At 48.0% G+C, this 25,390-nt stretch overlaps 2 protein-coding genes and 1 non-coding gene across 23 annotated transcripts in view; 2 read left to right on the top strand and 1 right to left on the bottom strand.

Annotated features, from left to right (window-relative positions):
• The window catches only part of RBMS2 (RNA binding motif single stranded interacting protein 2), a 70,796-nt gene extending 66,017 nt beyond the window's left edge, over nt 1-4,779 (top strand). For 4 of the 10 annotated variants that reach the window (XM_055359343.2, XM_055359346.2, XM_063694627.1 and 1 more), the window contains 4 exons: nt 42-147; nt 780-860; nt 1,414-1,500; nt 1,622-4,385. In XM_055359343.2, the coding sequence (XP_055215318.1) occupies nt 42-147; nt 780-860; nt 1,414-1,500; nt 1,622-1,743 (396 nt within the window). In that variant the 3' untranslated portion in view covers nt 1,744-4,385. Of the gene's footprint in view, nt 1-41; nt 153-779 lie in introns of those variants that run through there. The other 6 variants (XM_055359344.2, XM_055359345.2, XM_063694626.1 and 3 more) reach the window with 6 other exon arrangements.
• On the top strand, nt 1,004-1,107 carry LOC115930252 (U6 spliceosomal RNA). The gene has a single exon (XR_004066905.1). It is a non-coding gene; the product is annotated as a U6 spliceosomal RNA (small nuclear RNA).
• Nucleotides 4,780-8,442: 3,663 nt separating the features above from the next.
• Nucleotides 8,443-25,390, bottom strand: part of BAZ2A (bromodomain adjacent to zinc finger domain 2A) — a 40,542-nt gene continuing 23,594 nt past the window's right edge. For 8 of the 12 annotated variants that reach the window (XM_055359338.2, XM_063694619.1, XM_055359342.2 and 5 more), the window contains 24 exons: nt 24,310-24,783; nt 24,110-24,170; nt 22,946-23,054; nt 22,651-22,752; nt 22,273-22,483; nt 19,171-19,271; nt 18,785-18,850; nt 18,368-18,601; nt 17,611-17,865; nt 17,124-17,338; nt 16,754-16,828; nt 16,057-16,237; nt 15,896-15,955; nt 15,252-15,396; nt 14,085-14,731; nt 13,719-13,941; nt 13,482-13,637; nt 13,220-13,371; nt 12,741-13,030; nt 12,504-12,657; nt 12,243-12,389; nt 11,668-11,897; nt 11,407-11,550; nt 8,443-11,321 (listed from right to left, as the gene is read on the bottom strand). In XM_055359338.2, coding sequence (XP_055215313.2) covers nt 11,156-11,321; nt 11,407-11,550; nt 11,668-11,897; nt 12,243-12,389; nt 12,504-12,657; nt 12,741-13,030; nt 13,220-13,371; nt 13,482-13,637; nt 13,719-13,941; nt 14,085-14,731; nt 15,252-15,396; nt 15,896-15,955; nt 16,057-16,237; nt 16,754-16,828; nt 17,124-17,338; nt 17,611-17,865; nt 18,368-18,601; nt 18,785-18,850; nt 19,171-19,271; nt 22,273-22,483; nt 22,651-22,752; nt 22,946-23,054; nt 24,110-24,170; nt 24,310-24,783 — 4,598 coding nt within the window. In that variant the 3' untranslated portion in view covers nt 8,443-11,155. The remainder of the gene's footprint in view (nt 11,322-11,406; nt 11,551-11,667; nt 11,898-12,242; nt 12,390-12,503; nt 12,658-12,740; nt 13,031-13,219; nt 13,372-13,481; nt 13,638-13,718; nt 13,942-14,084; nt 14,732-15,251; nt 15,397-15,895; nt 15,956-16,056; nt 16,238-16,753; nt 16,829-17,123; nt 17,339-17,610; nt 17,866-18,367; nt 18,602-18,784; nt 18,851-19,170; nt 19,272-22,272; nt 22,484-22,650; nt 22,753-22,945; nt 23,055-24,109; nt 24,171-24,309; nt 24,784-25,390) is intronic. The other 4 variants (XM_031016668.3, XM_063694623.1, XM_055359339.2 and 1 more) reach the window with 3 other exon arrangements.

The following is a 25,390-nucleotide window of genomic DNA, read 5'->3' as shown; positions in this document are numbered from 1 at the left end:
AGGATGCTGCAGCTAACCCTGTCCTTTGTTGCTGCCTCTAGGGTTCAGTTCTGACACCAGGGATGGACCATCCCATTTCTCTCCAGCCTGCCTCCATGATGGGACCCCTTACCCAGCAACTGGGCCATCTCTCCCTCAGCAGCACAGGCACGGTAAAGCAGGATATTTCTGATTGTAAACTCTCCTACTGAGCAAGGCATACCTGTGTAATACTCTTCAGCGTAAGTAACTTATGAATAATGATGGAATTACTTCAGTGTCATCCAGGGCACACTCAGAACAGGACATAAACTACAATGGTAGTGCTCCATGAGCCAGGAATACAGCCATTCTGCTCCCCAGCCCACCCCTTTTAACTGATTCCTACTCATGCACCTTGTGAATAGTGCTTCTGTCTGCATATTAGTTTAAGATACACACACGTCCTAGGAATCCTCATCAAAATAGTACCTGGAAGGTTGGAGGAAGCTCATTAGGTTTCTTTTAGGCCTACTGCATTCCTTTTTGCATAGAAAGGGCTCAAGGGTAGAGAAGGGAGTGTGTTGAGGAAAAGCAGAAGAAAGTCAGGAAAGAGGAGGAAAATAAGTCATATAGGGAGACGTCTCCCTAACAGTGTACTTTAGAACCACCTGAAGTGCTTTTAAGATGCAAATGCTCAGACCAATTAAAATAGAATCTCTGGGGTAGAATACAGGTGTCAGTATTTTTTAAAGCCCCTCAGCTGCTTCAAATGTAGCCAAAAATCACTGCTGTAAGCCTGTTGATGTTTCTCTTTCTAGTATATGCCGACGGCTGCAGCTATGCAAGGAGCTTACATCTCCCAGTACACCCCTGTGCCTTCTTCCAGTGTTTCAGTCGAGGTAAGGGTGTTATCATTTCTTTGGATTGAGATTAGGAAAACGAACGGAGGCAGGTTTCCCCCTGATCAAGATCTTCCTCTCACAATGATGCTGATTCTGTGTTCACAAATAGCTGGTAGGTATACGAAGAACGTAGGAAGGATGTGCTCGCTTCGGCAGCATGCATACTAAAATTGGAACAATACAGAGAAGATTATGGCCCCTGTGCAAGGATGACATGCAAATTTGTGAAGCGTTCCATATTTAAAAAAAAAACAACAACAGATGTAGGAAAGAAGGACTTGGTCTGAGTTCATGAATGAGGCCCTTCCTTACATTTGGCCAGCCAGTAGTTGACACCAGGATGCTGGCTTGTATTGACTAATGTGTCTTGGGAAGAGGACAGGCTGTAGGAAGGTTGGGGAAGTGGTGGTGTGGGTGGAAACACACATGAGTGTGGAGAGTGGGTAGGTTTGGGAGGGCACTCGATGTAGGGTGGGCTTTGGTGAGGCTGCTGTAGTGGAGGTGAGGAAAGGAATGCGCAAGATGACTCCCCTCCTTGGCTATGGCACAGAAGAGCAGCGGCCAACAGAACCAAGTGGCAGTGGACGCACCCTCAGAGCATGGGGTCTATTCTTTCCAGTTCAACAAGTAACAGTGGGTAAGAACCACATGCTGGGGGGCAGGGAGGGCTGCGCTGGCAGACAGCAGCTCAGCCTGGCCTGAAGTCAGACAGGTTCTCATGTTTGTCTTGTCTCCTCTCTGGCTTGTGCCTTCTTTAGGATTCCCCTCCCCATCTTTACTGAATAGAAATGAATTCTTGGAGATACTCATGCTCCCAGATTCCAGAGGGTTAACCAGGAATGGAGACCATCCGTCGGCCCTGCTAAGGACTAACACTTAGCCATCGTTTTTCACAGGCCTGGGCCTGGAAAAAGAAATCTCTACGTTCCTGCCCTTTACTATTGCTGATGGAGCCTGGGGGAACCATCACTTTTTTTGTGTGCTACATTCAAGGAGATCAAAAACACTTTTTTTCTTTTGCAAAGAAAGCTTTTTGTTTTTAACTGCAACGTACTTTTCCCCTACCTTGAAGAGACATGGTGGTCGTAGCTTCTCATCTATATGAAAAAGTTTTCGATGTATTGGAATTATTTGGGAATGCTTTTAAAACAATTTGTAATTATTTCTTTACAAACCAAAACAGAACAGAAAGGTGTGGTGCTAGAACATTGATGAAGGAGCCCTACTTACTGAGCTTAGTTATGGACTTTTTTGATGCGTGTGTGTATGTGTTTTAAAAAGTATGCAGACTCTAAAAATTTTATTCTGTAAAGCTCTCAGCTCATGCACCCCATCTCCTCTTCACCCATATTATGCCTTCTTTCTCTTGTCCAGATTCTTCTTTTTCTCTTTTCTAAACAGCTGAGCCTGCCTACTTTGCCCTTTTACAGCTTTTAATTTTATGGATTTTTAAAAATGAAATTTCATGTGGAATTTGGGGTTGGGGGGCAGGCTGGGCAAGGAACAAGGCAGAACACTAAGTAGGCCATGGAAGTGGCTGTTCTTTCCCCCACCCTGCCACACCCTGGGAGACAAAGCTAGACTTTGGCTTCAGAAAGCACAGATGTGACCCAGGCTTACTAAAGAGACAATTCCACAGCCCTGGGAACACACCCTTGAGCCAAACTTGGTTGAAGACTAGGTCTTCCCTGGCAAGTTCCGGAAGAATGGACTTACTGACTTTTACCAACTCTTCTCACTGCCAAGGCCAACAGCATCTGAGGAAGCATCTGAGGTATAGCTTTTTGGGAGTACCTGCTTTCTTGCCTCCCGGAGGATATTTTCTGTCTGGGCTTCATGGCCCCTCTCTTCCCTGTTACACATTGCTGTGCTCAGAGCCTTTGCAGCTGTGACCTAGTTGAATCCACATAGGCTCCTTCCACACGGTGGAAGATCTGCTTCACTCACAGACCAGGAGTTCTCAATCAGAGGTGGTTTTGTCCCTCAGAGGCCTTTGGCAACATCTAGAGACAGTTTTGATTGCCACGCCTGGAGGTGGGATGTGTGTGCTACTGGCATCTAGTGGCTAGAAGCCAGGGTTGCTGCTAAACATCCTACACTGCATAGGATAGTCCCCACTACCCCCAACCAAGAATTATCTGACTCCAGAGGTCAATATTGCCAAGACTGGGAAACACTGATATAGACAGTATTGTCCCTGCCTCCTGGGTTAGGGTAAATTCTCACCCCAACCCTGGACAAACAGTGCCTTTTGACACTCATGCAGCTGTTTGGGAAGGACTGGACTGGGATCCTTGAATTCTCCCCAGACTTTGACTTTTGATAACTCTGCATATAGCAAGAGTGATTCTTGAAAGAGCTGTGGCTGCATGCTGAATGCACACATGTACTCAGAGGGATTCAGGTGGGCATTGTTCTGGTGTGTGCTGTGCAACGGTGGGAAAGGACAAAGCTCTCTAAACTGTCCAGAGCAACCTGCCCTGCCCGGGTGTGCTTGGACCCTTTGCCCAGGGAACCAGGACATCAGAAATAATGTTCCTTCTGTGGAAGGACAACAGGGAGCTAGGGTAGAAAAGAGCAATAAATTCCAACTCTTTATGAGGTCAGGAGTCCTTTAAAAAAGCCTATGTCTTGGTCTTTAACTGTCCCCTTCTGCAAGATGTGACTCTATACACATGGAGACAGATTGAAGAAAGACTTCACCCATCTTCTAGGAAATAAAATCCTGCTCTTGTCTTCTCCCAGTCACTCCCTTATGCACTGAAAGGAGAATTTGACTCCCTTGCACTTCAAGGCCAGGTGCCTCTCCACTAGACAGTAAGACAAAGGCAAATAATGGAGGATAGAGAGACAGGTGTTCATTAGGCTGGCCATAGGGAGAGGAAGGGGGTGACAGCAGGGGAAAAGAAACTGTAGTATCAGTTGTCACAAGAAGAGCTTGGCCCAGCTTTCCCTCCCTTCCCAGCCACCCTAGAATTGAGAGTCCCAGTGCCCCTAGTGTCGACTTTCTATGTACATCCTAGGGGTGAGGGAGTGCGGGGCAATGGGTAGGATATAAAGCGTAAAGGACAAATTGCCGCAGTCTTCTAATTGATGCTTCCAAACTCAGGAAGGGCTTATCCAGTGTAAAATAGCCCCAAGCCCAGCAACCTTCTAGAGGGCTCTGGCTGGGCAGATAGCTTTTGTTTTTGAGTCTCCAGCCCTCAGTCAAGGAAAATATACCATAGCTGCTTTCTTGTCAGTGGCCTTTGAGAGAAAGAGAAAACAAATCTAGAATTCTGTTCATCTGATAGACCGGGGGAGCTTTGCTATGGTAGGAGGTTTAGGAAGGGCCTTTCACGCATAGAAACCATTGTTGATATTGCCACTCCCCTCTCCTCTGCCTCACAGAACTCCTGATTCTGTCTTCTTTCTCTCTCTCTATATATATTTTAAAATGTTTAAATGGATCTAATTTTTTGTTTTGAATTTTGAATTTACCTTTTGGAGTCCTTCTCATGTGAATCTACTTGTTAGATTGTATTAATGAGTGTTTCTCGTTTGGGCATGGGAAGTGATGGGGGCCTGAAGTTATTTTGCAGTGGCTAATGGCACTGAGGAATTTCTTTTTTGGTGCATTTGGTTTACACTCATTTCCTCTCCTAATTGTTAGTTCATTTGTAACAGTGGGTGAGTGTTTGGAGGAAAGGAGGGAGAAGAAAGGAGGGATACTGTTTCTCCCATGAAATAGTCTAATTGGTTGGGTTGATGGCAGAGGGAAACATAGGGGAGCCTTCCAGCTCACAGCCAAGGGTTGGGCTCTTAAACACTATGCCTAGTGTTTTCTGAATGCTGTCTTCATGGAGCCCAGCTCTTACTCTCTTTGTACTTTACATCTCACCCCCACTCATTACAGATGCTCATAACATTCTTAAAATATTTTAGTACTTGGCATTTTTCTGTTTTCAGTCAACTAGAACACACTAGAGTCCTTTCCTCAGATGGCATAATCCTTTATAGGCTCTGAGCCTGCCTAGCCATCTCCTATCGGTGTTATTACTCCTCATCTCAGGCTCTGAGATGATACTCAGACCCTAAACTGATTGGACTTTTTGGAGGAGGGTGCCAGTAGAGAGGTCAGGAAGATGTGGAGATGATGATGGAGAGAGATGTTTTTATTTTTTATTTTATTTTATTTTATTTTTTTTAGACAGAGTCTTGCTCTGTCGCCCAGGCTGGAGTGCAATGGCACGATCTTGGCTCACTGCAACCTCCGCCTCCCAGGTTCAAGCAATTCTCCTGCCTCAGCCTCCCGTGTAGCTGGGATTACAGGCATCCACCACCATGCCCGGCTAATTTTTTTATTTTTAGTAGAGATGGGGTTTCACCATGTTGGCCAGGCTGGTCTCGAACTCCTGACCTCAGGTGATCTGCCCGCCTTAGCCTCCCAAAGTGCTGGGATTACAGGTGTGAGCCACTGTGCCTAGCCTTTATTTTTTAGAGATGGTCTTGCTGTGTCACCCAGGCTGGAGTGCAGTGATGCAGTCGTAGTCCACTACAGTCTTGAATTCCTGGGCCCAAGGGTTCTTCCCACCTAAGCCTCCCAAGTAGCTGGAAGTACAGGCACATACTACCAAGCCCAGTTAGTTTTTTAAGTTTTTATAGAGACAGGGGTCTTACTATGTTGCCCAGACTGGTCTTGAACTCCTGTCAAGTGAGCCTCCCACCTCAGCCTCCCAAAGTGCTATGATTACAGGTGTGAGCCTCCATGCTTGGATGAGATGTTGTTTTTAATGTTTTTGGTTTTTTGGTTTTTTTGTTTTGTTTTTTTGAGACAGGGTCTCACTCTGTGGCCCAGGCTGGAGTGCAGTGGCACCATCATGGCTCACTGTAGCCTCGACCTCCCAAGGCTCAGGCGATCCTCTTGCCTCAGCCACCCCTTCCCCGGCCACCAAGTAGCTGGGACTACGGGCGTGTGCCACCATGCCTGGCTAATTTTTTTATTTTTAGTAGAGACGCGGTTTTACCACGTTGGCCAGGCTGGTGTCCAACTCCTGACCTCCAAATGGCTAATTTTTGTATTTTTAATAGAGACAGGTTTTCGCCATGTTGCCCAGCCTGGTCTCGAACTCCTGGGCTCAAATGATCCACCCACCTCGGCCTCTCAAAGTGCTGGGATTATAGGCATGAGCCACCACACCTGGCCTTTTCAGTTTTTTTATTTTTATTTTTTCTTTGAGACGGAGTCTCACTCTGTCGCCCAGGCTGGAGTGCAATGTCATGATCTTGGCTCACTGAAACCTCCATCTCCTGGGTTCAAGCAGTTCTCCTGCCTCAGCCTCCTGAGTAGCTGGGATTACAGGTGCCTGCCACCATGCCTGGCTAATTTTCGTATTTTTAGTAGAGACAGGGTTTTGCCACATTGCCCAGGCTGGTCTTGAACTCCTGGGCTCAAATGATCCACCTGCCTTGGCCTCCCAAAGTGCTGGGATTACAGGCGTGAGCCACTACACCCGGCCCTTTGTAGTGTTTTTAACCAAAGAATTTGTAGAGTTGCCCAGGCCAGGAAGCCTGGTGGCTCTAAAGGGTAATAGACCTTGTCAGTAACAGACGAGGAGTGGTAAGAGGACATTACTCATATTGAAAATGAAGACCAGACTTTGCTGCTTCACAGGCCATGCCCTGGGTTGGGCCACTTCAGCTCCACTGCATTCATTTTCCTTTCCTAACTTGACAATCAGCTCACTCACCCTCCCTTAGTGCCTCCAGTGCCTACTCCTGTCACTCCAATGTCAACCCATTGGGAGCTGAGGCCTGTCACTCCAATGTCAACCCGTGGGCTGTTACTTTGCGTCATATAGATGCTGTGAAAGGCCTTGCTGGAATGTCCTAGGAATCCCTAGTAGCAGTGGCTATTAGTCTTCTAGAAAAGAACTATTGCCGCTGCCTTGTGCACATGCCCCACCTTCTGGGCAAGTGGCAGCATTGCGCTCATGAGGGGCTTTGCATTCTTAGCCAAGGGCAATAAACTGGGTGGGTGATCTGGCCCAAACTTGCCCCTAGGCTCTGCTAGCCCTGAATCAGCAGGCTTCAGAGACGAGGGTGGGTGTTATAAAAGCCAGTCTGTAAAGGGTAAATTCCAAATCTTGTGCCTTGTTATACCAATCCTTCCTGATTCTCATTTAAACCAACTACTCTTTCTGTGCTGCCTACATTTTCAATCCTCCCAAGCATTAGCAAATTCCTGAAATTTCCTCATTTGGTAGGCCTTCCATAGGAGTCAGCTATGGACTTCCATAGGAGTTGGCAGCTAAAACCAGACTGTGAGCTTGTCTCCGTTCTGATCTTTGCTGCACCTCCCAGGGGACGGTCCCCACATGACTACAAAAGCCAGGTGCCCTCATCACCCGTTACCCCTGACCTGTCCACTTGTTTTGAATAAACCTTCATTCTCCAAGCAGATCCCCAAACTTCCTTGTCCTTGTTACACGTCTACCTCACAACCTCACAATTCAACAATAGGTAAATACCTGGATTCACTGATTTCTTTACTGTCCTTCTCTGAGGGTTGGGAAGGTGGGGGCTAGAAAAGGCTCATAATTTTTAAACTCTTGGGAATTAAAAAACTTGGGAATTTCTATTCCTACCATGTTTTCTCTGGGATTTTTAGCTCACTGATCGCCCTAGAATAGTGTGAACTCTCCAGATAGGTCCTGCTGTGATAGGCCAGGGGAGTAGGCTGTGCAGTGACGGCTTAGGGTAATAAGTAATGGTTGGAGGACACCAGCATAGGAGCAGAGTTTAGAACTTAAGAGGACAAGAAAGCTGCTCAGTGGCTGGCGTATAGCTGTGAAGGTAACCAAACACCAAAGAGGGAGTCTGTCATTTTTATAAGGCTGGAAGCGAATGTTCCTTTTCTACCTTAACATACAGTTTAGGGGGTTTCACCAAGACAAAGTTTCCAGGCTGGAGGGTAATACATATCCAGCCCGAGTGAAGTCCCCACTCCAACATATACCCTTTTTGGGTGGGTAAACACCTCTTTGCATGTGGACAGAAAATGTTTATACTTAAACAGACATATTTTGTGTATTTTTATCTGGAGACTTCTAGTTTTATACTCTTCCCACATCTATGCCAATGCCACCATTCTAACTAACTTACACTCCTTTTCTACCCCTGGTCTTTTCCTTGTCCTTCCCTACAACTTGGTAGAGGTCCATTTTGTCTTACTTCACACTTTTTTTTTTTAAATAAAACACAAAAGTCTACATCTAGGTGTCTTATCCGTGAGTGGGAAGTGGTAAGCTGGTGATGGTCCCATATTTGCTATGACAGGAACACAGAGGTGGCAGCTTAGGAAGCTGGGGCCACATCTCACAAGGCAGGACCTGGATGCACTGAATCCCCCTTTGCTCCAGCAACTCAGCCAGACATTTAGGCAGGAGCACTAATGACCCTTTCCATCCACACGGAGGGTGTGGAACAGGAGCCCCTGTTGTTCCCCTGCCTGTGGTCTCTTAAGCCAGTCATACCTATCCCAACGCCGTCTCCCCCTCAGGTGTGTAGAAGGGAAGATGAATACACAGAGTCTTTTGAATCTCTATCAAATGTGGTTTTTTTATTCAACTGACAAGCACTTTTCTACAGCTGCACTTGTGGAACATCACATGGCAAAAACAGGAGTTTTTTCGCTAGACTTTTTTTTCTTTTTAACCTTATTAAAAATGAGATTGGTCCTAAAAATATAGAAAGAAATAAATTTAAATTCACAAAAAACTGTACATTATCAAAAAGTCACTAAAACACCACATTTGGTTATATAAAAAGTCCCTTTTGCTGTAAAAGGAACACAGAAACTTGTTGGTGTTGATGGTGTGGTTTCTTCCTGTCAACCAGACTGATGGGAGGCAAGCAAAAGGGCAGGGGGTGGGTTGTCTTTTTATTTTAAACCTGCTTTCCCTACCAAATACTCTTGTCATGAAGAGAAAATCCACCTAGCTCAAGGGGGCAGTGAAGATGAGGAAAGAAAAGCAAGAAATGGCCCCTTTGATCATGCCCTATCCCTACCACCCCCAACCCCGCTCCAGCCCCCACTTCTTCAAACTGAGGCTAGGACCCCACCCCGCCATATGAGTGCCTGGTCCCTAGGGAAAGAGATGGAGCTGGGAGAGGAACACAAAGCAGGAACCATGGAGATTTCACTCCCCCATCCACCTCACCTCCAACAATGAAATTAATCTAGCACATCTTATACCAGGGGAAAATTGCCAGGGGGAAAAAGCAGAGCCCCCAACTCTAACAGTTTCAACTGTCTAACACAAAGTTTGTTACAGCGCAGTTATTTAGATAAAATATAAATATTTATGCATAATATAAAGTCAATTCAAATATTCTTCAATCCACCTCTTAAAAGCAAAAAAAAAATCTCAAATAAAATTAAAAGTTTTGAGGTTTATCTGACAGAAAAGGCGACTTTAGAAATAGGCTATGAGGGAGAAGGGGCATAAAGGAATAAAAGGGCTGCCCCAGGACCTACACTGCCCCTACCCCCTTCAGTGGCTCTTCAGTGCTGCCAGAATACAAGGAATGCTCCACCTCACCTGGCACCCCCACCGCCAATGGAACATTTCTTGGATGCCTCAGCTCTCTGCTTGGGCCAGCCAGCAGCCACCTCCCCAGTGCAAGTACCCGTAATCTCTGAAGGGAGGGGCTCTGCTGAGCAGGAAAAGCAGGGGGCCAAGTGCCCATGGCTATAGCTGGGAGTCAGCAGCTTTCCTCTCATGTTGGGGGCTTAACTTGGACATAGTCACATGTAGGGCAGTGATGGACCCAGAACCCCTCCTCCCTACTCTCCTGTGCTCCAGGGTCTCTGCTGCTGGGGAAGGGGTCCTGGGGTATGAAGAAAAGCACAACTAAATGGGATTAGGAAATGATCCAGTTCTACCACTCTCCCGTAGAAGCTTAAGATTCAAAGCTACCGAGAAGAGAGGGAGTTCCTGCTGAAAGATTGCACAGTCTGAAGAGGCTGGAACAAAAATGACCAGGAGAGAGACACAGCCTTGTCTCCAGAGAAATTGTTCCTGTGGTTTCCCAAAGACAAAAAAGTGATGGTTTTAAACAATGGGAAAAATGGGAATGAAAACAGGTACTTGGGGAAACTGAATGGATCCTATCAAACAATACAGGGTCACAAGCACAGCATCTTCACACACACACACACACACACACACACACACACACACACACACACACACACACACACACACACACACACACACACACACACACACACACACACACACACACACACACACACACACACACACACACACACACACACACACACACACACACACACAGCGTGCTCTCTCTGAGGCCGGCCCCATTGCTACCTGGCCTCCATCTTGGGGTGCACCCAAACTCAGCAGTAGTTGTCCCTGAGGAGTTCCCAAGAGGGTTTGGGAAGGAGGTGGGGAAGGAGGCTGGAAGGCCCAGGAAGCCTCCCTGCCCTCTCCCCAGCTACTGAGTTTCAGAAAAGGCTGGAAACTCAGCATGTGAGGAGCATCCAACGTCATACAGGGGATAGCTATCGGCAGGAAGATGGGGACAGAAGACAGGGACCTCTGAACGTTTTTTTTTTCCTTTGAAGGGAAAAGATTTGGGAGAAGAGAAAAGGAGGGAGGAACCCGTACACGATAGTTTTACATTATTGGATGAGAGAAAATCTGAAAACTGGGGGGTGGGAGGTGGGAAAAGAAAAACAGACAGCGAGAAGCAGGGAAGGGACTGAACATGGAAGCAGCATGTCCAGGGCCCGGTGTCCGGCGCGACACACTTGGGAGTTAAGTCCACTTTACTGGCCGTCACTGCGGGTCCGCACACAGTACAGAGTGTTTCTTGGTTTCACACATTCACTAGAACTATTGCTATTGTTAAATAACCCCAGAATGCTGGGGCACGTACAGGGGAGGAGAGGAAGCAGGGAGGGGGAAGTAGGGACGACTTTCCCCCTCCCCATTTTTAATTAGCAAATAAAACAGAAAAGAAAAATTATTTTTTTTCTTTCTTTTTTTGGCTTTTAGTCCAGAAGGACCTCATCTCTGCACCTCTTACTTGAGGAGCAAGAAGAGGGAAGGGAGAAAGGGATGTAGGAATAAGAGGATGTGGGGCGCTGCCAAGGGCAAGGTCAAAAATCAGGGTTGTATCTGACTTGAGTCTGGACCCAGGGCAGCATCAGCAGGTGAAAATGGCAGGTTTTTGTTTGGAAGGTGGGGGGAGATGCCACAAGGTGACTCCCCATCTCCCTTGCCTCACAGATTGGCCTGTTTTCCCTGATAAAACTCCTCCCAGCGGCTCTCGAAGAAGCGGCGCATGATGTGCCCAGCCTTGCCTACTTCAGAGTCATCCTCGTTGAAAGTCTGGCAGTTGTCAAATACCAGGAGGGCATCAGCCGCAAACTCCTCTGAGCTGGTGTACCTGGACAGGGCAGGGGCAAAGCTGTGAGCTGGGTAGGAGTTGCAGCAGTAGCAAAGACCGGGGGGGTTCACCCACATCTACTTACCCGCCCCTGAGCAGCCGCTCCCGCATGGTGGAAAAATCCATAGGATTTTTGATGATGCGCCGGTACCCACTCACCAAACGTGGGTTCACAGGCTCTAGGAAAGGCCAGGCTGCATCATGGGACTCCATCTCCATCAGGATAATCCTATCATTACAGGGACAATGATGGCTCCATCTCAGGAAGCAAATATACTGACCCCTCCCAGCCCTTTCCTCTGGCAGAGGTAGAGCCAGCTGTCCCCCCAGGATTCACTCAACTCACTCGCAAAACGTGAGATCACTGTGGTGGTTCCGCATTGAGAGTCGCCGCCGCTTGGAGGGGGAGAGCCCTTCTTCCGAGTACCGAGGCCCTGCTGCTGGGCTTTCTCGGCCCCTCAACAGTACCCGGCGTCGGCGGCCATCACCCTCTGAGAAGTTCAGCGAATAACCACTTTTCCGCTTCTGGCCACGCTTTGGGAAACAAGGCTTCTGAGTGAATTCTCCCTCCACCTGCTTAGTATAGGAAACAGGTGAGATTAGCAACAGCTGGGGATGCACTGCTTGCCCTACTACAATCTCTGCCTAAATATATGATTTAAGGCTTCAAAATACTATCATGCATAAGCCGGCATTGGTTTATTCACATAACCCAATGAAGTAGGTAAAAGGGAAGGTATAGTTATTCTCATTTTATAGAGAAAGCAATTAAAGCTATAGAATTTAAGTGACTTGTCCAAAAAAGGACTTAGAACCCAGGTCTCCTAATACTCAGTCTAGGACTCTTTCCAAGGAGAGGAGAGATTGAGGATAATCTCTGATTTCTGTTTGAGTGTGGGAAAGAAAGAGCAGAAGCCTTACCTGAGCCAAACAGACAGTACAGAACCAATCTCCTTCTGGGACAGCCTCCATCTTGGGACGATGGCAGTAAATGTGGCAGCCACGGTCACACCCATCACAAAGCAGAAGAAACTCATCATTGTCACCCTTCCGGCAGACTAGACACGTCTGGACCAAGGTTGTGAGGAGGCAGAATGAGCTCTCTAGCCTCTACCTGCCAGTGACCCCACCCGCCCCTGCTGGCTGGCCCCTCAGCCTCTCCAGGCTCTCTCAGCCTCTTACCACTTTGTTGACAGACTTCTCCCAGGCAATGGACCTCTCCAGCTGGCCCAGGCACAAGCACACCTGGGCTGCGCTCCGGCACCGCTCGAGGGTCTGGCGCCAGACACGAATGCGAGGGGTGATCTCATATGATCTGGAGGGAGAAAGTGGTGATCTTTGGATAAGGAGCGGATCCACTAAAGAGGGAACGTATCCCTTTCTCTCCAAGACCAAGAATGGAGGGTGGGAGTCACTCACATCTCTGTAGTGGTGCCCTCAGGGGCACCATTAGGTGTGCTAAGCAGGGCCTTCTCCAGCACAACCTCATGAGTTGGCCAGAGGGGCTCCCGCAGGTACCGCCGTTCTACATTCTGTTCCAGGGCAGCCAGCCGCATCACAGCCAGGTCCAAAGGGTTGGTAGTTTTACGCTGAGGTGCCAGACCTTCCCTGCCCCGACCTCGCCAGGTGATATCCTCCTGGGAGTCGGAGAGGTGCTCACAGTAGGCCAAGTCTTCACGGGTAGAGTCTGGGCTAGGACATGTCCAGCCCTTCAGTTAAGAGAGAGGAATAAAACTCACTGTAAAAGGAGGAAAATTTGGCATAGGAAAAAAACAAACAAAAACAAGACCCACTTAAGGTAGGTCACCTGTGAAGTAGGGACCCAGGGTTTTTCTAACAGGGCGTAAGGGACTAATGCTTTTCCCCAACCTTCCTACACAGTGCCAATCCCAGCATACCCGAATCTGCAGATCAGACATGATAACCCGCTGCTCCAGCTCCTCTACCCATTGAAGCACTGCTAGGTCTGTCTCGTATGTCTTCTCTTTGGGGGACCAGCTCATAATCCCTTCTTGAAAGGCAGGTAGTTGCCTGGGCTCAAAGATGGGGTCTGAGAAGAGAGGTGGCAGAGGGAGAGGCCCATCAGGCTGTTGTCCCTAGCAGCAGCTCAATGCTTATCCTGGGCTCTTCAGCTCAAGCTGAGTGTAGGAATGTATTTACCAGCTGAGGGCCGCAGGCAGACTTCCTGCAAGAAGTCCCTGTGCTTGTTAAGGTGTTTGTGAAGTGCCTTCTCCCGGATACCTCGGGGGTGTAGGGCCTTGAGCATGGCATCCAACGTCTCAGGATCTCGTATCCACCACCAGCCTGAGCACATCTCTGTAAGCAGATGAGATATATGTGGGGTGCCAGCTGTGAAGCACTGCCCACACCGGATGCCCTCACTCCAAGATCACTCACCAGGTGGGACAGGCTGGGCTGTCAGCTGGGTTAGGTAACGCTGTTCCATCTGTTTGAAGAACTTACTGGGAGGTCTCCCTCTCCGTTTGGGCTGTCCCAGCCCTGTGGGACTCTGTGGCATTTCTCCAGGGTCTCCTGCTCGCCTCTTAGGGGCCAACCCAGCCAAGGGCGTGGAAGAGAACTGCACTGGAGAACAAGGGTTGGCAGCACTAGGTCTATTCATCTGTGAATAAAATGAGACATAAGGAAATGAGGATGTTTTCATGTTTATAGGTTCCCTTAACTTCAGGCAGCAGCTCCACACCCAGGCAATGGTGCCTGTGGCAAGATGAAATCAAGTGCATACTACTAATTCTGGCTACTTACTGGCTTGGAGGAGGCAAGCTGCTGAGGGGAGGGAGTGGGTTGGTCCTCAGAAACTGCAGGGGGCGGTGTAGGGGCAGCATTGCAGGGCATCTGGGCTGAGATGTTAAACCAGAGTGCTTGAGGATCAGGGCTGGATTCTGCCTCATCAGGCTCTGGCTCCTCCGGGGGCTGTGATGGAGCTGGGTCTAGTTTTCCCGGACTGCTATCAGGCGTGAGGACTGAGCTGCTCAACAGGGAGCTATGGCTCTGAGTCTGGCTCAGCCAAGACAGGAAGGCTGACTGGCTGAGGTCATGCTGGCTCTGACCCAGTGACAAAGGGGAGCCTTCTTGCTCCAGGAACCCCTTATGGGACTGAAGCTGAAGCTGAAGCTGAGGCTGGGGCTGGGCAGGAGCATGAAGCTGAGCCTCAGGCTGAAGCTGGGCCTGGGGCTGTTCTGAATCCTGACCCCTGACAGGGGACTTAAGATGCCTAGGTTGCATAGACCCAGGCTTAGTTTTTCGAGGTCGGCCTCGGGCCCGGGCAGGAGAACTGGCAGTGGTGTTGGAGCCAGCTAACTCCATCTTCATAGAGAAGAGGGCAGGGTTGAGTGACGCATGGGCTGCCACTTTTAAGGAGTCAGTTTCCTTCTTTATCACATCCTCAGGAACTGTAAAGAGAAGTAAAGAGTTAAGCCATATGCTGACATACAAGGGAAAAGTAAGAGGGTATATAAACTTAGGACCTATACTTTCTTTTTCTCTTGGACTTAGTCCCCCTTTTTTGAGATTCCACTGGGAAGAGCTTATATGCCAATGAACACAGTATCTGGGGAAGAAACACTATTCTCCCAAGTAATCAGCAGCAGCAGCACAATCATAAGCTAACATTTACTGCGAACCAACTACGGGTTAAGTATTATTCTAAGAGACTTAACTCATTTTAATCCTCTCAGTAGCCTTATGAAGTACATACACTATTATTATCTCAACTTCACAAATGAAGAAACAGAATCATACAGCTGGAAATGGCAGAGCAGGTGGGTAGGCAGCTTTACTCTAAAATCTGTGCTCTTAACCATTACGCTATATTATCAGAAAATGAAAGAAGCCCAAGACTACTAAGGAAAAGGAATTATTTAATTCTTGTTTGATAGGACTCAGAATCCACACTCCCACAGGCACACCTACCTAAGTTCCCCTCTGTTCCTTCTACAAAGATACCAGCCAAATACGGCAATACCCAGTAGCGACGTCTGTAGCGGTCCTGACCCAGGGAGACCGCCCGAAGCATCTGGGATGAGTGAAGCAACTTTTTGCGAAAGAAAAGCTGACGCTGGGTAGACAATGAAAATGAAGATGAATAAACACATTTCCAGAGTGACAGTGGTGAATTCATCCAGTATATCGGAGAAAGGCAATGGCTCTCAGTCCCTCTATAAAAGTGATGCCACCTGGGCCTAATTCAGAAGGTGATTAAGTTTGGGAGCAGTGGCTCACGCCTGTAATCCCAGCACTTTGGGAGGCCAAGGCAGGTGGATTGCTAGAGCCCAGGAGTTCAGAACCAGCCTAGGTAACATATGGAAACTGTCTCTACAAAAACACAAAAATTAGCCAGGCATGTTGGCTCCTGCCTGTAGTCCCAGCTACTTGGGAGGATCACCTAAGCCCAGGAGGCTGAGGCTGCAGTGAGCCATGATCGTGCCACTGCACTCCAGCCTGGGTAACAGAAACCCCATCTCAAAAGAATAAAAATTAAAATTGTTTACAAAATAAGCTGATCAATTCTTGCCCAGCCCATATCTCCAACTCTTGGGAGGTTAGAAGCACAATACCTTACTGAGTTTTTCTATCTGGCGCTCTAGCTCTGGGATGCTAGATGCTGTGGCATCAACCTAGGGAGAAACACGAGTGCATTACGAAAAAGGAGGTTATCAGATTCAAGAAAGAGGAATCTATTTTCTAACTCCCACTTTCCTTGATCTTGGGCCAGTACCTCTCCATCTCTTCGACCCCTGCGGCCATGGACAGCTGCTATAGACTCCTCTTCTTCCTCTTCTTCCATGCCACTGGTCTCTTCCATGATCCGAGAACTGCGCCTCCGTCCCAGGCATTCCTCTGGCCCTTCCATCTCTACTTCAGACCGCCCAGTTCGCTTGGCCAGAACAGTTTTCAGCCTTGAAATAGATGGAGAAAGATTAAGGGAAGGCCAAGCGTGGTGGCTCACACCTGTAATTCCAGCACTTTGGGAGGCCAAGACAGGCGGATCACCTGAGGTCAGGAGTTCGAGACCAGCCTGGCCAACATGGTGAAACCCTGTCTCTACTAAAAATACAAAAATCAGCCAGGTGTGGTGGCATGGGCCTGCAATCCCAGCTACTTGGGAGGCTGAGGCAGGAGAATCGCTTGAACCTGGGAGGCGGAGGTGGCAGTGAGCCAAGATTGTGCTATCGCATTCCAGCCTAGGCGACAGAGGAAGACTCCATCTCAAAAAAAAAAAATTAAGGGAAACTGGTGAGGAACATGATAGTGCCACAAAAGAAATACCTTGACTCTAAACCATCCTGGGCCCTAGTAAGGTCCCAAACCCAGGGAAGGGGCTAAAGCATCGCATTTCAAGCCAAAACCCTGGCTATGCTTCACCCACCCCACTTCTCTCCTCTCTGGGGCTCTACTCTCTGTCTGGTCCCTACCTCCGGAGCCGGCCTTCAACAATCCACTTGTTTTTCCTGTAGCTGGACATACTCTCCAGAGTCTTGTCAATCTCACTGCAGGGGAATAGGGAATGGGATGAAGTGGCAGCACAAAAAAAGGGAAAGGAGGCTCAAGGGTAAAGGGGCTGCAGCTGAAAAGGAGTTCCAGCCTAGAACCCAGATTGGATGAATGGCAGAGGAAGGCTTAGGCTCTCCCAGGGAGGGCACTGCAATTCAGTCCCAAGTCATTCCAGCATCTTCAGAACATGGCAGTGAACACACATTTCTGAGGACTTCTGGAAGGCTACAAGTCCTCCACCCCATTCTGATGCAAGGGATACGATGACCATCCCCACTCCCAGCCTCTCACTTGATGATGAGGGTGGAGCCATTGAGCTCATGCACAAGGAAGGCCAGGACAGCAGCCTTCTGCTGGGGTGGCTGGGCCTGAAAAGGCTGGGTGCGCAGGCGGTCACAGAGGGCTGGCTCTACTCCATATGCCATAAGGAAGCAGCGCAGGATCTCCGACACATTGTCTCTTGTCAGTGGGATCTCAGACACCTTCTCCCCCAAGATCTTTAGGGACTGTGTGGAGGACAGCATAATGGGGGTGAGTAGGGAAAGACGAACAACCAAGTTGGGTGAATGTGCAAGAGGAAAATACATCAGAAGAGAACTATGGGGGTTAAGACAGAATACGAAAGAAGACCACAAAAGAAAAGGAAAAAATAAAGAAAAATAAAATAAGGAGAGGAGTCAGGAAGAAAAAGAAAGGAAAAATATAAGGAAAAGAGAAACACTAAGTAGTTATATCTCCTTTACTTGTCCTGGTTACTTTGGGAGGGACTTGCACTCACCTGACAGTAGGAGGGCAAGCCAGGATCATGGAGTGCAGCCTTCAGCAGCCTGACCAGCAGGTCTTGCACCTCACCCAAGCTGTCACCTTGACACAGGAGTCCCTCCTGCAGGACCCCCAGGCTAGGCACATCTTTGGCAGGATCAAAGCCCAGCACCTTGCCAAAGCTATGCAGGAACTCCACAATGGTCAAGCAGTCTGAGAAGGCTCCACTGGGCAATGTCAGACCAGGGACTCGTGAGAAGTCAGGCAGGGGCTAGAGAGAGAAAAGTGAGTAGGGAGTTCTGTTAAACATAACAGAAGATGACAATTTGCATGTCTACAAGAGGTTCTTCCTTTAATCTTTATGTAATTTTTTTTTTTTTTTTTTGAGATAGGGTCTCACTCTGTCACCCAAGCTGGAGTGCAGTGGCATGATCTCTGCTTACTGCAGCCTCGACCTCCTAAGCCCAAGCAATTCTCCCACCTCAGTCTCCCAAATAGCTGGGACTACAGGTACATGCCACCACACCCAGCTAATTTTCGTATTTTTTGTAGAGATGAGGTCTCGCCATGTTGCCCAGGCTGGTCTTGAACTGCTGGTCTCAAGCGATCTGCCCGCCTCGGCCTCCCAAAGTGCTGGGATTACAGGTGTGAGCCATGGCACCCGGCCTTCCTTTAATCTTTAATGGAAATGTCTCTCCCATTGCAGAAGTCTGTTTTTTTTTTTTAAAGGAAAGTCTTCCCAACTGACCCGGGAACTGTTACTCTCTCACTACCTGGTGGTCAGTCAGACACATATCCTCTGTCGGCTTCTTCATTTCCTCCAAGATCATCTGTTGCCTCTGCCGTTCCTCCAAGCGCCTCTGTGTGGCCAGGGTCTTATCTGCTTTACAGGCTGGCTTGGCTTTGGTCACCTCCTCCTTTTCCTTCATTTTTACCTTCTCCTTCTTTTCCCTCTTGACTTTTTCCTTCAGTTTTTCCTGCTTTGTCTTTCCTTTTTCTTTCTCAGCCTACCCAAGGAAGAGAGGAACCAAGACTGCCATAAAGATATCAATTACTATCCTTCCCTGGTCCCAGTCCTCCCAACCTCACAGCCCAGAAATCTCACTATAAAACAAGACTGATGTACATGTCTTGCAAAATCAGTTTAGTGGCTTCGAAATTATACTTGGCAAGTTTGTACATGCACCTACCTTGGATTTCTTCTTAGCTTCCTTCTGCTTTAAGCTCTTGGTCTCTTGTTTCCGCTTATTTCTGGCCTGTAAACCATAAGGGAAGTCATTTCTCCTCAAACTCTGAAAGCATCTCTGCTTGGGCTAGGATTCAAAAACAGACAAGGGTGCTGGGGAGGAGAGGTGAGAGATGGAATGAGGGGTTGGCAATGGATTAATTCTCTCACCCTAGAGATGCCCACGTTATTTTTGAACAAACCCAATTCTCTAAATCAAGCGCAAGAAATTTCAGGGTAATGAAGATATGCTGCTACACAGGGAGTGATGGATGTGGGAAATGAAAATAAAAGATGAAGTAAGTTGTAGGAAAAATTAACCTACTGTTTCATCTCTCTGATGTCCCTCACCTGCCCTTGGATAGTAGTCTGACACTCTCCCCGTTGAACCTTCTGCCTCATCTTCTTCTTGCTTTTAGCAATCTTTGCTTTATCCTCCTCATTCAATGTTTCTGTGAGAGCAGAAAGAAAAATGAAACAAGTGAGGCAGGAAGGCAGTTCTCTAGCATCCAGGGCAACACATGCCCGTCTCAAAGCTGGCCTCCCAAGCAGCTCCCTGAAGAATCTAGAGTAGCTTTTTTTTTTTTTTTTAAGTATACATAATAAAACATTGGGGGAAAAAATGTAGGAGAGGCACCTGCTATGGGGGTGGCACAAAGAACTCAAATGACATCTCCTGCCCAGAAGCACCAGCCCCTGGCTCCAATCAGACTGCTTTAGAAGGTGTCCTGCTGATAGAAAAGAGGCCACAATGGCAGAGTAGCCTTGGAGCCAATCTCTCTCCCAGGATACCTGACAAGAGCAGAAACCCACAGACTGATTTTAGAGCAGAAAGCAGAGAAAGGATACAGCAAGCCAAACTGCCAGGGAAAGAGGGTAGTAGTTAGAAGCACTGATTAACCAAGGGTGTGCCAGAAAAAAGGCCCACACAGTGGACACCTCAAAAGAATCACTGACATAGTTATTGATCATGCTCAGCTCCATGTCTTGCTTCACTAAAAGTTCTGAATTTCTTCCTTTCGGGAAGACTTGTGGAAGTATAATTCTGCAAACAAGAGTATTTCATAACTGATGTTTCTGACATGACTATATATACATATATATTTTTTTTGACACGGAGTCTCACTCTGTCGCCCAGGCTGGAGTGCAATGGCACAATCTCAGCTCACTGCAATCTCCACCTCCCAGGTTCAAGCGATTCTCCTGCCTCAGCCTCCCCAGTAGCTGGGACTACAGGCGCGTGCCACCACGCCCGGTTTTTAGTATTTTTAGTACAAGCGGAGTTTCACCGTTTTAGCCATGACGGTCTTGATTGCCTGACCTCATGATCCGCTGGTCTCAGCCTCTCAAAGAGCTGGGATTACAGCCGTGAGCCACCGTGCCTGGCCCTGACATGACAATATTTATTATTTTGTTTCTGGTATAGAAACGCCACCACATGTCTACGTGACAACCCTCTAAGACAGATATTATGGGCAGATGAACTACCTAAGACTTTAGATTAAAATATGAGACTTAGCCGGGTGCAGTGGCTCACACCTGTAATCCCAGCACTTTGGGAGGCTGAAGCAGGCGGATCACCTGAGGTCAGGAGTTCGAGACCAGCCTGACCAACATGGAGAAACCCCATCTCTACTAAAAATACAAAATTAGCTGGGCGTGGTGGCATATGCCTGTAATCCCAGCTACTCTGGAGGCTGAGGCAGGAGAATCGCTTAAACCTGGGAGGTTGCGGTGAGCCAAGATCGCGCCATTGCACTCCAGCCTGGGCAACAAGAGCAAAACTCCATCTCAAAAAAAAAAAAAAAAAAGGCCAGGCGTGGGGGCTACACCTGTAATCCCAGCACTTTGAGAGGCCGAGGTGGGCAGATCACGAGGTCAGGAGATCGAGACCATCCTGGCTAACACGGTGAAACCCCGTCTCTACTAAAAATACAAAAAATTAGCCAGGTGTGGTGGCGTGCACCTGTAGTCCCAGCTACTCGGGAGGCCGAGGCAGGAGAATGGGGTGAATCCAGGAGGCAGAGCTTGTAGTGAGCCAAGATCGTGCCACTGCACTCCATCCTGGGTGACAGAGTAAGACTCTGTCTCAAAAAAAAAACAAAATGAGACTTGTTCTAGGTCATTTGGTTGAAACATGACACGGCTAGATGTCTGAGTGAAAATCAAAAGACTAAGTTTTTTCACATTCTTCACACTACACCAGGGTAAACACACTATTTACTGAAAAATGTAGGTATTTCTCATCCGTCCATCCACTAAAACAGTGCCTATTATTATTATATTATTATTATTATTATTTTGAGATGGAGTTTCACTCTTGTTGCCCAGGCTGGAGTGCAATGGTGTGATCTCAGCTCACCGCAACCTCTGCCTCCCGGGTTCAAGCCATTCTCCTGTCTCAGCCTCCCGAGTAGCTGGGATTACAGGCATGCGCCACCATGCCTGGCTAATTTTGTATTTATAGTAGAGACAGGGATTCTTCATGTTGGTCAGGCTGGTCTTGAACTCCCGACCTCAGGTGATCTGCCCTCCTCAGTCTCCCAAAGTGATGGGATTATAGGCGTGAGCCACCATGCCTGGCTTTTTTTTTTTTTTTTTTTTTTTTTTTTGAGACAATCTAGCTCTATCACCAAGCTGGAGTGCAGTGGCGCAATCTCAGCTCACTGAAACCTCCATCTCCCAGGTTCAAGCTATTCTCCTGCCTCAGCCTCCCAAGTAGGTGGGACTACAGGCACACACCACCACGCCCAGCTAATTTTTTGTTTTGTATTTTTAGTAGAGACGGGGTTTTACCATGTTCGCCAGGATGGTCTCAATCTCTTGACCTCACGATCCGCCCGCCTTGGCCTTCCGAAGTGCTGGGATTACAGGTGTGAGACACTGTGCCCGGCCTATTATTTTTTTTAGAAACAGGGCCTTGCTCTGTTGCCCAGGTTGGAATGCAATAACACAACTGAAGTTTACTGTAGCCTCCAAACTCCTGGACTCAAGTGATCCTCTGCTGCCTGCCTCAGCCTCCTGGGTAACTGGGATTATTAAGCACACACCACCATGCCTGGCTCCCAATTATCTTTTGAATTCAGATGTGAATTCTGAACCTCCATGGTAGTAGAAATGGGTAAGGTAAAAGGGTACAACTGAACCAGTATATGATAAGGAGCTAAAAGATGGAAAGAAAGGGCAAGAAAGTCCTCTCCTCTGGGCTAAACACACCTGGGGGCAGCCCAAGGTTTCACTGGTAACAGCAACTCAAGAAAGAGCATGGCTGGAAAAGTAGTATTCCCAAGCGCTGGGACTAGGATGCTGGATTCCAAGGAGAAGCTGATTCAGATTCATTCTTCCCAGATAATGTTAGTCACACTCCTGGGAAATCCAGGTATTAGCAATTCATCAACATTTTAGATACCTCATGGAGGGAGCAGAATCCCAAAGTAAGAAATACCACTGTACCTTGGGCCTCCAGTTTCTTTAGGGGGCGGTTGTCTGTCTTGTTCAATAGCTCAGTGATTTTGACCTTAGGTGGCCGACCTCGACCCCGTTTCACCTTGGGGACTTCCTTAGTCTTAGCCTTCTCAGTGTTTCGAGGTCGACCCCGTTTGCCAGTAATTGCCTGAATCCTCGACGGGATCTCCTCTGCTGAGAGCTGCACCCACTGCAAGCCCTAAGGTAGCAAGGGAGACTGTTACAGTGGTAAGGAATCAGTGCAGGCCACGAGGCCCTCGGAACCATTCAATGCCCCAGAACCTTCAAACCCCACGAGAGGAAGCTGCAGCTTGTCCACCAACTCTTCCTCAGGGACAAAAGCATATTTAACCCTTGGGTCTGCACCTCTGGCGTGTCTCTTTCTTCAAAGAAATCTCCAACAGGCATACGGGGACTGAAGCTGAAGTGCTCACGGCGGACACTGTGTACCACGTTGCGGCTCAGGTACTAAGAGGAGGAAGTAAAGTAACATTAATAAAGTTGGATCCTACCATGTCTTTGGCCAGCAAAGGCACAAGCAGAACAGGCCCAGAGCAGACAATGCCAGCCTGTTGTCACTGAGCCCAAGAACGGAGTCTTGGGCAGTGGAAAGGAGTCCACTGAGCCCAAGAAAGCAGTCCTTTAAAAAAAGCTACATTACCTTGATCACTTCTGGAAATTGCTTCATCCTCTTCCCACAGGGACCATAATACCAGGTCTCCCCCTGCCATCGGTGGCTGCCCTTCTTGATGCGCACCTCTCTCCGCCACCTGCCAGAGAAGCACATGGGCCCTGCCGCCAGGTCACACCCCTACCCACTCCCATGCCACCTAAGTGCGAAGCCCTCTGAGCAGATGGCCCTCCCCACATTTGTATCTCTAGAACTGCATGCAGATGCAAAAGCACCAAGAGAGATAAGCTTGGCTAGAAGGCTGACTTGAGCTCCAGCAAATACATCAAGGCCCTTAGGAGAAAAGCAATACACCAAACTGCACAAGCTCAGAGAGATCTCCATCCCTCCTTTACAAAATCAGTGAGATAAGCTGCCAGAAACCCCTCCCTGAGCCATTCAGGACAGTTACTGGATTTCCAGTAAAGAGGATAAAGACCTAAGGGGAATAAAGACAGAAGACAAAGGGCAGGGAGGCAAGCAGAAAAATAAATTTGCTGCTGATTCCATGAAAAGACTCAATATGCCAGGGTTTAGTTAGGAACTCTGTGTTCTGAGCAGAACACAGAGTTAGTCAGAGTTAGTTCTAAGACTAACTCTAATCTTTCTCTCAAAATTTTAAGCAGTACTCAGACTTGGTGACCACAAGTAGCCTTGAGGGGCAGGGGTGGGGAAGATCCAGGAAGGCAGTTATTTCCACAAGGCCCAGGTGTCAGCTAGTTTGTTCATTTTGGTCATGTACTGTTCCTGCCCTTACCTCTCCTGAGAGCATTAAAACAACAAAACCACCTCAATTCATTAGTACTAAGTCACTCCTCATTCATTACTATCCCTTGTCCACAGAAATAGGACAAGCCAGCTGGTTTGGATGTGAGCCCTAGGGTTTGGAAAAGATAATAGCTGGAGCTCCTTGGGCAAAATTGAGTCACTACAAGATGAAGAAAGAATAGGTGATGGAAGACAGACCTTGAGAGAAGAAGGAAAACCTAGGAATCTCATGCCAAGAAGCATTATCACTGCAGATAACTGTCCTGTAATCTACTCTTGTCTGGCCCATTCCTCCCCCACCTCAGAGGAAAAAAGGCATTCCCTTCTTTCTAGAGTTGTGCATTAAACTTGTCAAGGTCAATAAATGTAGCAAACTAGAGCATTTACCCATGTTGGAGGGGAAGACGAACTTCTTCTGGGGTAGCAATACGTCTCCTCATAACATCACCTTGGGAGGAAGGGATACCCAAGTTAAGAGTTCAAGCAAAATATTTAAACAATAGGCCAATAGGGAAAGGCTAACTACAACATGGGACAGAAAAGTTTCTTGGAACCAGACAGGGATAGAATAGAATCTGGATACTCACCACTACCAGAAGCAGTGAGTCCTTCTCCAGTGATCTCTTCCAGGTCAGCAGTGGTTTCTAGAAAGCTGCTGACATCCTTATTTGCTGGGGAGGCTGTTGGAAAGGCAGCTGCTGGGGAAGTTACGGGAGAGGCTTTTGGGGATGTCACTGAAGCCGTCAAGGGGACTTCTGAGGAGACTGCTGGGAGGACTGCTGAGGAAGCTGGAGAGACCACTGAGAAGACTGCTGGAGAGACAACTGTAGAAGCTGCGGGACAAACTTCTGGAGAGATTTCTGGGGAGGCTGCTGGAGAAACCACTAGGGAGACTGCTGGGGAGGTTGTTGGCGAGACTGCTGGTGAGGTTGCTGGATGTAGCTGAATAGTGGATGACTGATCAGGAGCTGGCTGGCTCAGGGATGGTGGGAAGTCTGAAGATTGAGTTTCCATTTCTTCCTGTTCAGCGTCACTACCATTATTCAGGTCAAAGCTGTTATCTAGAATCCAAAGGGACAGGATAGGCTTTAAAAAAAAAAAGGCATCACATAAAACAAGAGAATCTACTCAGTCAACCCTGGACCAAGCTAAACAGGGTTACTTCAAGGGGTCTTCCCTAGGGTTGGAAAAAGAAGTAGCTTTTTCTCCCAACCAATCATGAGGATTAAAGGGTAAAGTTGCTACAGATGTCATTGTGTGAAGAAATACCTTTTACCTGGTGCCAATAAAGCCTCTAGCCTCCTTCTCCCTACAAATTCCAAGTCTCACAAGTTCTTCAAAGCAGAGGGCACAGGTCAGAGTATAGCAGCCTATGCCTCTTTTAGTTCCACCATACACTATCCCATAGCCCCTCAGCTCCCAGCAAGGTGCTCTTGCTTTCCTACTTTTTTTTTGAGATGGAGTCTTGCTCTGTTGCCCAGGTTGGAGTGCAATGACACAATCTCAGCTCACTGCAACCTCTGCCTCCTGGGGCCAAGTGATTCTCCTGCCTCAGCCTCCCGGGTAGCTGAGATTACAGGCACGTGCCAACACACCTGGCTAATTTTTGTATTTTTAGTAGAGGCGGGGTTTCACCATGTTGGCCAGGTGGCCTCAAACTCCTGATCT

The sequence above is a fragment of the Gorilla gorilla genome, chromosome 10 (genome assembly GCF_029281585.2).
Source record: "Gorilla gorilla gorilla isolate KB3781 chromosome 10, NHGRI_mGorGor1-v2.1_pri, whole genome shotgun sequence".
NCBI lineage: Eukaryota > Metazoa > Chordata > Mammalia > Primates > Hominidae > Gorilla > Gorilla gorilla.
The sequence above is the reverse complement of the archived record's forward strand: the minus strand, read 5'-3'. Positions and strand labels throughout refer to the sequence as shown.